A 12,195-nucleotide genomic window follows, 5' to 3' on the forward strand; every position below is an offset into this window, starting at 1 on the left:
AATGTTTGTGGAGAATACAAAGAGTTGCACATTCTTTTATAGCTATTAAAAATTTGTCTTAACGTATCTCGTTTACAGTGTAAATATCATAATTATTTTCTTATCTCGTTTATAATGTAAACGAAATAAGATAATACGTACTTCGTTTATACTATAAACGATATATGCGCTTCATTTCTTCTTGGCCTTATCTCGATTACACCAAATATGTGATACATTTCGATAAAAATGCTCTAAATGGTATATTTCAATAAATAAAATATTTATTTTATTTATTTAAAAAAATCCCAGCTTATCTTACCTACGTAGCCATGCTATAGATAACTAAAATTATTATTTGCACCTTAAATCAATTATTATAAATAGTTTAATTTATTTTAATACATATTTTATATTTTAATGCGTATTTTATTTTAATAGCTAATTTTCGTATATATCTTATATGATTAATAAATAATCCTTTATGATAGATGTGAAAAGTTCTTTTCAATATTTTGCAGATTATAAATAGGTTAATTTGATTAGATTTAATATATTAATTTAATTTTTAAAAAAATTGTAATTTTTTATTATCTACGTCATTTTTTAACGTCACGTAACACATTAAAAGTCATAAATGACAATTTTATCAAAATACAAATTTAAATGATATAATTAATTTTTAAATACTAAATTAAAAAATTAAATTTTAAAAAAATTAAATTGATTCATGGTAATTTTTCAATAACCAATTTAAATATTAACCTGATATTCATATCCTGTGATTCTAATGTTTGTCAAAATTAATTGGATTTAGTATGACTATTTAAATTTTTATTCTTATTTCTAAATTATATTAGATGAGATGTTTAGTCAATATTTACTTTTAACAATAAAGTTAGGTGTTTAAATTGTTTTTAAACCAAGCCTTCAACTAAATTTATATGCTTTGTAATAAAATTTATGTGTTAAAGGAGTGCAGAGACAAAAACTAACCGATAGACGTATATTTTTTTGGTCAAACTTATATATCGATTTGGTTAGACTTGATTAGTAGAAATTTTGTATATGTAATATTATTGTTAAAATGTTTAAATATATCAATAAAATGAATAATTATTGTAACTAATTTAAATTGGTCGAATAATCAATTTATTTGTTTATTTAAATAAGTGTTAATAATTCAAATTGCATTTTGTGTATATAATAATTTATTGACTAATAATTTTTAAATAAAATTTAGATTCGTAATGAATTAATTTTTAATTTACTAAATTAAAAAATATGGTAACAAAAAAAATGATGGCTGTTGTCTTGGATCTTCATTTACAATTCAATGATTTGAGTGCAAGTTGCGATAAATAAAAACAACTTTCATCTAATTCATAGTTTACAAGTGTTAAAATTAGAAAGCCATATATGTAATATTGTAATAAAGCGGCATATGTGGAGAAGACATTCCTCCTTCTTCTTTAATATATGTATATGGATATGTAATACTGTAATAAAGCGGCATATGTAATATATGTAATTTTTACTCCGTTCTTTTTTCTTTTTTATTCTTTTATTTTGTTGTCGTATTCTTTTAATTTTTTTGTGTATTTTTTTAATTATCATTCTTTTATTATTATTATTATTATTATTATTATTATTATTATTATTATTATTATTATTATTATTACGTTTTTTTTAATTAAGATTTATTTAAATTTAAAAATAAATTTAATATATTTTTATTGGTGATCAAATCTTTTTGATCGATTATTTAAAACTGAACTAATTTTAATTCATTTGTATATTAATTAAGTAGATAATATATTAGTAAAAATTCACGTACATTTATTTTTATGTAAAGTTAATATTTAAAAATAATTAAATAATTTAACAAATTTAATTAAATTATTATCTAATAATTTTTAATTATTAATTTCACACACAAAACATAACACCTAAATCTTCGCCTATTATATTTAAAAGTAAAAACTTATACACAATTATTTTCATATAAAATTAATACTTAAAATTTATTAAATAATAATTTAATTAAATTTATTAAATTATTTAATTATTTTTGAATTATCTAATTATTTTTAAATATCAATTCACATAAGCACATTTTTTACGCGAGTTTCTACCAATTTTGAAACACACAGAGAGCATTAGATTCTTTTCTATGTGGAGAAGACAGAGCAGAGAGAAAGCAAATGATGCACCACTTTTAATGCTCCCTTCACTCTTCACTCTTCACAACCATCTACCATTCTTTTTCTTCTTCTTCTCTCTCTCTCTCTCTCTCTCTCTCTCTCTCTCTCTCTTCAATTCTCCAAATCTCACTCACAAAAGCCTAAAATGCTTCTCCCAACAACGCTCCTAACCTTACTCTGCTTCTTCTTCTTCGATGCGCTTTCCGCTGAAGAAGTGGTCACGTGTTCCAACATCGTTCCCTTCCCTCGCCGCACCGACAAAATATCCATAACGGACTTCGGCGGTGTTGGCGACGGCGTTACTCTCAACACCAAGGCTTTCCGTGAAGCAGTCTACAGAATCCGTCACCTCCACAGGAACGGCGGCACCGTCCTCTTCGTGCCACCTGGCATCTACTTATCGGAGCCTTTCAATCTCACCAGCCACATGACGCTCTACCTGGCCGCCGGTGCCGTTATCAGAGCCACACAGGTTCCTACTACAACTAACTAATTAAATGCGATACATGATTCTGCGCTTTTTTAATATTTTAGTTAGAATTCAATTTTGATGTGATAGCTAAAATAATTATTTTTACATTGATTTCGAAATATTTCGTGAATGTTCATAAAAAAAAAACGATATGATTGGAGGAATGAGAAAAACATTATATATATATATATATATATATATATATATATATATATATATATATATATATATATATATATATATATATATCAAAATTAAACTCTTTTAGTTAATAATATATTTCAATTAATAGAAATGAAATTGAAACTTAGCTAAAACTTGAAGAATGAGGATTAAACATTTTTTTTCAATTCATTGATTAGTTTATAGTATTCATTGAAAATAAGATATTTGTGAAGCATAATTATAAAAAAAATATAATGTGATTAGTAAAATAGTATTTTAATATAAAGATATTCAAACAAGTTTAATTGTTCCGTGTAAAACTAAAAATAACCCCTCAAGTTTGATTGACATTGGTGCACTCTAATAGGAGCAAATAAGATATGGAAATCATAAAATTATGTAGAAGATAAAAAATAAAAGAGAGTTTTATTGTTTATGCTGTTATGCATAATGTTAGACTTTAGTGCATCCAATGAGGTGTTGTAACTTTTAACATTACATAGATAAAAGTGGTTTCTCTTTTTTAGATTGGGGTGAAAGGTAATTTAATTACTTTTATTCATAGTAGAATAGTGTAAAAAGAGTTTTACACGTAAATATTAAAATCAACAAATTCCTTTATTTGATGCGATCATTTTTTTTTTAGAAAAAAATAATTTTTCTAATATTTATATTTAAACCGGTATCTTTTATTTTGACTGACATTTAAAAGTTTGTTTAGACTTCACAGAAAAAAAAATATTTTACTTGATTTTTAGAAGTTTTTTGGTTTTTTGTGGGATTTCAGATCAGGTTAATTAAGTAAAATGCTCTACGAAGCTGTAAACTAGTTCAAATTAATTAAGGCTGGATTTAATGTCACACGACCTAACCTATCGTTTAGACATTTTTTTCCCAAAATAAATATTTAGTCATTTATGTTGCTGTTAAACATTTTAGGAAATAGTATCAAGTTTTATGATTACTAAGGTTCTAATTAAAAACTTTGGATAATGACTTTATTGGAAAATATTTGAACATGAGGTTTATCCATATTATTTTAGCTTTAAGCAGGTCCATTTGTAATTTGTTATCTTGTCTGTATGTGTTTATTACATTGCTATGTGAAAACTCTTGCTGGGCAATACAGTGAAAGAAAAAGACTTAAGGTCTTGGTTCTATTCATACTTGACAAGCGTCCATTTTTTGCTACAAGTACCAATGACATTAATAAATATTCTATGGGAAAACACTATTTTAAGGTCACAGATTAAAATTACAGTAGCAATTTACTACAAAGCATTCCTTCTTATATATGGTTATCATGATGGTTTGGGTCCATATGACCACGTTTATTAATATGGTTGGTAGCAATGTACTATAAAGTCATAGATGATTGTATAATGGATCATATTCATTGGAAACGGACAATCTATAATGGCTATGGCGGGTCCCTTTTTAGTATGGGTGAGATTGAAAAAGCATATTGATGGGTCTTTGTCTTCATCACTAGCATGGCAGCATGTGCATGACATTTATAGCCTTTAGCAAAAATAATTTAATGGGGCAGCATAGATAGCTGGCACTGCTGTCTTTTTCATTTGATGAACAAGTAAGTGTGTAAATACTGAATAAGATACTGACTTATAGGAGGTTCCATATATATGGTGGACTAATTTTAGCCACTTCTCATACTTGTTCAATCTTTGCTCATTGAAGCAATTTGTATAATGTGACATTATAAAATTGACTAATAGAATTTGGGAAGGTGAAAAATCATGGTGGGTAGTTATTTGGGATTATTTGACACTAGGTTATGCACTGTAGTTGCATGGAAATTAAATCCTTTATTCTTAGGCGTAGGAATGTTGACATTGTAATACTTAAAACTTAGGCAGCTTATAATAGCAACGTTTTACCACTACTTTGGTCAATTACTTGTTGGAGTACTCCTTAGTTCTTTAGCATTGCTCCTTGCATAAACAATATTGAAGTATCCATTTTTATCTTCCTCATGAATGCATGGTTATCAGCTAGCCAGTGGCTACACACAAAATCAACATATATTCGATCACACTCAACAACATGCCAGGTGGTATAAGTTCCAAAGCTTCTGAGTCTGTTTGGACCTTCAATATGTATCCATGAACCATTATAGTGTTGAATATCAACATATCTTTTTTCAATAAATTAACAAACTTAACAAATGCTTTCTCTGCTAGTAGGTGAATATAATCTCCATTTCTCATAGTTAGAAACTTAACAAAGCCTTTTCCCACTAGATGGGATTGGCTACATGGATCAAAACATCGTTGCATTCTGTCCATGCATTGGGATGCGACAAAGTTTTACGTAAGTTGTCGCAAGCCTAACACAATCCTCCTCATTTTTCTGGGCTTGGCACTGGCTATGTAAACATAGGCCGAGTTCAATGCTCATTGTTAGAGATTAAAAAAGGTTTAAAAGTAAAAGTTCAGATGAACAATGACTTCAATGATCCTAAAACTATTTGGTGCTCTTCTTTGCATTCCTTAGGATTTGTCAACTTGGCCCTTGATTGCACCATTGCCATCTTATGGCAGAGGAAGGGAGCTCCCCGGAGGAAGGTATATGAGTTTTCTCCATGGAGATGGACTTGAGGATGTGATAATCACAGGTTTGTATCTAATAATATTCAATATCTTCTGAGGAAACTATGAAAAAATATGTTGCTAATGCTTAATACTAAATCAAATTTTCATTTTATATAGTTATACCACTGAGTGCACCATATAACTTTCTATAAGTATATAAAGCATGATATCTAGAATAATTAAGAGGAGTGAAAAGGAAATTGCATGCTGGAAAAGCCTTGTATTCCATGGTCATAATTTTATTGATTGCATATGGAGCAGTAAGCTTCTCCGGTTATTTTAAGTCTTTGGGCTATCATGTAAAAACTGGACTGATTCTCTTTCTTATCCATATTTATATGTTCATAGGGGAGAACGGGACAATTGATGGTCAAGGAGAAGTGTGGTGGAACATGTGGAGAAAGCAAACACTTAAGTTTACCAGACCAAACCTTGTTGAATTTGTGAACTCCAAAAATATTATAATTTCAAATGTGATTTTCAAGGATTCTCCGTTCTGGAACATACATCCAGTTTACTGCAGGTATTGGTCAAGTATATAGGTCATGAAGAGTTATCTTTTTCTTTCTAACGTTGGTTTAACATGATTATGGCCAATTCTTTATAAGTTTGTACTATTACTTAATAGTTCATGCTCTTGTTACTTTGTTGCTTGTGGCGGCTTGGACTAGCCATTACCTTGAAATCTGATTCGAAACTTTCTTGCTTCCTTCCAGCAATGTCGTCGTAAGATTCGCCACTATTTTGGCCCCACGTGACTCTCCTAATACTGATGGAATTGATCCAGGTTTGTATATTATAATAAATAATCAAAGGACTAATGAACCTCATTATTGTTGTATTATTGTGAGTTTTACATATTGGTTGTTGTACCTTTTCTTTCTAAGATAAACTATGCATTGTCTCATACAGGATACGAAAAAATATTGGGATTATGAACATTGATTATTCCATGAGTTCAGTTAGTGGATTGTTACCTTGTTTGAAAAGTAAGATTATCCTTGTTTTGATTTAATCTTATATAATATATATGATTCATGTATGTAGATTCAAGTTCAAATGTCTGCATAGAGGACTCATATATATCTACTGGAGATGATCTTGTGGCTGTGAAGAGTGGTTGGGATGAATACGGTATTGCTTATGGTCGCCCTAGCTCCGACATTACCATCCGGCGTGTAACTGGTTCATCTCCATTTTCCGGCATTGCAGTCGGCAGCGAAACCTCCGGCGGGGTGGAGAATGTGCTCGCCGAACACATCAACCTTTTTAAGATGGGAGTAGGCATCCATATCAAGACAAACACCGGCAGGGGAGGGCTTATACATAACATAACAGTGTCTCATGTTTATATAGAGGATGCAAGGAAGGGAATAAAGATTTCCGGGGATGTTGGGGGCCATCCTGATGACAGGTTTGACCCTAACGCCCTCCCAGTTGTGAAGGGCATAACTATCAATAATGTGTGGGGTGTGAAGGTTCTTCAAGCTGGCTTGATAAAAGGGTTGAATAAAGCACCTTTCACTGAGGTTTGTTTATCTGATATCAACCTTCATGGGGAGACAGGACCTAGAACACCACCTTGGCAGTGTTCTGATGTGGTTGGTGTTGCTCATCAGGTTAGCCCTTGGCCTTGTTCTGAGCTGATTAGCCAACAATCTGGATCATGTGGCAATTTTTCATGAGTTTATGTTGATGGAGGATTTTTCCCCTAATCAAGTATTAATAGTGGTAACTAAGTGCTTCTCATATTGATTTATTTATTATCGTGAAAGAAAAATGTTCTCAACTCATGAATATATGATTTATGATAAGCACATACTTGTAACTTGTTCCCATTGGACTACTTGTATGTACATGCAGCAGGATCTCAAGTTCGAGAAATCAAAATTAGAGGATTGAACTCTTTCTTTCAATTAATTTCCGCATTTTTTACTAGATACTAAGGGGAATGAAATTGATGAATTCAAAAGCCATTTTAAGCTATTTTCTTAACAATGGATACTAGTCAAACCATAGTTACATGAATTCACCGACATATAGCATACTAATTCGCGTCTTTTTCACATAAAGTATTTTATAGGAGGGATAATTGAGAGTGATTATCACTCAATTAATTTTTCAATTTTCGATGGACTAGTTACCAAGATATGACTGGAAACAATTGAATTCAAGGGTGAATCTAAGGGTAAAGTATGCTCTTTTTCTTTTAACATCAGTTATTGATATCACACAAGATATAGAGAGATGATTAATGTCATATTTATAAGTGAAGCTAGCACTATATCTCAAAGAAAGTCTTATCACATTTTATATAACAAAAATGCTGCATCAAATGTCATACAATCTATGTGCCAAGGACACTAGTGAAGTGATTGGATGATTGCTTACTTGAATATAAATTTTGGTTTGGTAAAATTTTTAAAGAATATCGTGTTTTTTGAAAAGCACAAAGTTTTTTCATTTTGTATTTGATGAATAAAAAAGATTATATGCTTATATTTGTAATTTTTAAAAGATATGGGTGTTTTTGAAAGTACGGGTTAATACTCAAATTCGTCCCTGAAAGATCACGCGATCTTCATTTTCGTTCTCGAATGATTTTTTTAATCAAATTAGTTCCTGAAAAATAAAATGTAAGTCAAATTAGTCCTTTTGTCAGAAAGTACCACGTGGCATACTTGACATGTAAAAAAGTTTTTAATAGTCAAAATAGTCCTTGAAAGTCCAGACGTAAGTCATTTTCATCCCTCAAATTTTAAAAATTAGTCAAACTAGTCCTTATATAATTTTTTTTATTTTTTTTTCATAATATTAAATTTGAAATATTTTTTGATACTACTAATTTTAATAGAAATGTAATTGACAAACAAAACATTAGTAATCGTATCTTTTCTTCTTAAAAATTTTTTCAATAAAATTATCTCTCTCCTTTAATTCTTCTCAAAATCTCTCTTATTCTTTTCTATTCTAAAACCTTTTTCTTACATTATTACATTTTGCTGGAATATATATATATATATATATATATATACTCAAAATTAAAATGTATGTATTTATTAACCTAAACAAAGTTATATGCTCAAAATCAAAATTTATGTATGTTAAACTAAACAAAGTTGTACCACTATTTTTTTTCTACTACATCTTTTTAAAACATATAGGATATAATGGTATAACTTACATATAGGATGTAATGGTATTACTTACATAGGATGTAATACCATAATGGAAAAAAAAAGATGTAGTAGAAAAAAAAATAGTGATATAACTTTGTTTAGTTAAACGTACATAAATTTTGATTTTGAGCATATAACTTTGTTTAGGTTAATAAATACATACATTTTAATTTTGAGTATATATATATTCCAGCAAAATGTAATAATGTAAGAAAAATGTTTTAGAATAGAAAAGAATAAGAGAGATTTTGAGAAGAATTAAAGAAGAGAAATAATTTTATTGAAAAAAATTTTAAGAAGAAAATATACGATTACTAATGTTTTGTTTGTCAATTACATTTCTATTAAAATTAGTAGTATCAAAAAATATTTCAAATTTAATATTATAAAGAAAAAATAAAAAAATTATATAAGGACTAGTTTGACTAATTTTTAAAATTTGAGGGATGAAAATGACTTACGTCTAGACTTTCAAGAACTATTTTGACTATTAAAAACTTTTTTACATGTCAAGTGACACGTGCCGCTGACTTGCCACGTGGCACTTTCTGATAAAAGGACTAATTTGACTTACATTTTATCTTTCATGGACTAATTTGATTAAAAAAAATCATTCGAGGACGAAAATGAAGATCGCGTGATCTTTCAGAGACGAATTTGAGTATTAACTCTTGAAAGTACCTAAGAAGGAACTTTTTAAAGATGACTTGTATTTATTAAAATTAAAAAGTCTAATATAATTTTATATTACTTAATATTTAAATTTAATTCTTATATTAATATCTATTATAGTATTTTTAAATTTTAAAAGTTATTTTATGAAACAAATTTATTGTTATTTGTGTTTATTAAAAATTATTTTTAATTTAATTTATCAAAACATAGATGTTACCATTTTTGAAAATTTATTTTTTAAAAACTAATTTTTAACTTTTTATAAACTAAAAGTTTTTATAGTTCTGTTCAAAGTTCAAACAAAGGATAACAAAATTAGCATCAGGCCAAACTAGAGTAATTTTTATTTTTTATAAGCGTAAGCAGTTATTTCTAAATTGTAAAAAGAATTATGAGAGATTTATATACATGTAATACGAACGTGATTTAAAATACATGCAATAATATTATTTTTCAACCAACAAAATCACCTAGAAAAACTCAAAAAAAAAAAAATAGGGCTCATTTTTTTTTGTTGCTAAGAATAAGCGCGAATCGGGTTGAATATGTCCAAAATTTTGATTCGATTCGCACTAAAATTATCGGATCGAATTTCAGATATATCCGCAAAATATATAAATTATTTAAAAAGATTATTTTTATTAAAAAATATCAATAAAATTATTTTTTTCACTTTTTTAAATATATTTATTCTTAAAATATTATTAAATATATTTTTTTAAATAATAAAAATAAAATAATACAAGATATATGATAATTATTAGTTGAATTTTTTTTGTGTCTAAACAAAAGAGAAAACCAAAACAAACACCTATCCTAAATCAAAAGTGATGATTTGCTGGAGAACATCACTAGGCTTTGACCAAATCACATGATTGAGATTACTTCTTATTCTATATCTAGTCATCCAATTCGCCGTTTTATTTGCTTCCCTAACTATCCAATCGACTTGAACAAGATCTTTATAAAAGCTCATGAATTTTGTGAACTAAATCAACAACTTCAGATGTGTACTCACCACCAGAATCATGCAAAAGGTATAAAACGTCCAAACAATCCGTTTCACACATAATATCTCTCAAACTGCTGTCTCAGGCTAAGACAAGCTTCCTCCAGACTGTAAAAAGCTCACATCTGGTGATAGATCAGGGAGGAGAACTACCAGAACAGTCCGAGATTCAACTCTCATTAGAGTCTCTAATAATACAAACAAAACTAGCCAAACTCAAATCAGGGAATAAACTTGCATTATAATTAACTTTAAAGCTATTACCTACAAGGGGTTCCCAACACCAGCGATTCTTGAAGGTGTTGTAGGAAGAATACCGGTGCATATGAAGTCTCAGGTCCATGATAGTGCTTCTGATAAGAGCTTTCACCTTATGACCCATCCAAAGATTCCCAACATTGAGAACATCATTACACCTATATCTCCACAACCACTACACTCCAGCCCCAAAAAAAACCTCATTACTAGGCACGACTTTTCTAAATCAAGCCTCAATGGAGGTACCTTCAAACGAGTCAATAAAGCGAGGGTCTAACATTTGCCAAAGACTCTTAGATTTAACACAGTTCCGCATGCAATGTTCAATTGTCTCTTAAGCTGCATTGCATCTCTGGTACAAATCCGAACTAGCTAGATGCCGCTTGAATCAGAAAGCCTCCGTCGGGAGAGCGTTATGAAGCCCAATCCACATAGTGAATTTGATCTTTTTCGAAAGATTTAAATGCTAAAGCCAGCTCCAATCACTATTTCCATTCCAATTCACTTTATATTTCAACAATCAACTGTAACTTTCTCTTGTACTGTACCATTTTGTCCTTGTAGGCCACCAACTCCACCCCAGATTAAGGTTCGCCGAATTTGGGTAGTAAATGAATTGCTTAACTGCAAGAGGAATTGTTGTAGCAAGCATATCTACCATCTAAGATCCATCACGCCATAAATCAGCCACTATGAATTCTGACTCAGATATGTGAACATAGGGAACAAGATTACAAAGTCTTTCAAACGGGATCCATTAATCATACTACACAGATTGATGCACATCCCTTATATTCCACTTAAGCCCATATTTAAGAGCCTCATATGTTTTAAGAATGTTCTTTCAAGTGGCCGACGCATTCGGTCCATGACTACCACCAAAACAATTCGAATTTTGGAGGAATTTTTGCATCACAAACTGCACCCACAATTTGTTTTTATTATTGAAACAATCCCAAACCAACCTGCCAAGAAGTGCCAGATTAGCACAGTATGTATATCTTACACCCAAATCACATGCTTTTTTGGGAGTAATAGCTACTTCCTTAACCAATGGCAACCTTCTCCCATTATTATGGCCTCTCCATAAGAACTGTTGCATCAGCGAATCAATCTTTTCACATGCATACTTCGGAAGGAGAGTAACTGCATGTTATAGATCGGAACAGAAGTTATTATTAACTTAACCAAATAAAATCTTTTTGCTTTATTCAGCAGACACCCCTTCCAACTAGTAAGCTTGTTCTGAATTTTCTCATTGACTTCTTGAGTCGTCCTCCTAGAAGACCTTTTATACCTAATATTAACCTTTAGGTACCTTCCCAAGTCCTGACAAAAACGAATACTAGAGACTCACGAGAGCATTTCCATCCTTCTCACAGAAATATTCTTTGAACATTGAACCCTAGACTTACTAAAATTCACCCGCAGGCTTGATGCTTTGGAGAATAAGTCCATGCACTTCATAACTTCCTCTACTTGAGTTTTCATAGCTTTACAAGATACCAGATTACCAGTAGATCATCAGCAAATATCAAATGAGATATTTTAGGGTCATGTCTGGAAACTGATACCGGTATCCACGAGTCTTGAGAAATCTAATGGGTAATAAAACAAGCAAGACACTCCATACAAAGTACAA

General features: G+C 29.9%; 1 protein-coding gene across 1 annotated transcript; it reads left to right on the forward strand.

Annotated features, from left to right (window-relative positions):
* Positions 1-2,100: 2,100 nt before the first annotated feature.
* Positions 2,101-7,348, forward strand: LOC107609254 (Pectin lyase-like superfamily protein). The gene is made up of 5 exons (XM_016311139.3): positions 2,101-2,655; positions 5,335-5,455; positions 5,781-5,955; positions 6,149-6,219; positions 6,480-7,348. The coding sequence occupies exons 1-5, from the start codon at positions 2,329-2,331 to the stop codon at positions 7,115-7,117; spliced, it is 1,332 nt and encodes a 443-aa protein (XP_016166625.1). The 5' UTR covers positions 2,101-2,328; the 3' UTR covers positions 7,118-7,348.
* Positions 7,349-12,195: the final 4,847 nt, after the last annotated feature.

Source organism: Arachis ipaensis, chromosome B7 (assembly GCF_059453495.1).
Source record: "Arachis ipaensis isolate K30076 ecotype BB chromosome B7, ASM5945349v1, whole genome shotgun sequence".
NCBI lineage: Eukaryota > Viridiplantae > Streptophyta > Magnoliopsida > Fabales > Fabaceae > Arachis > Arachis ipaensis.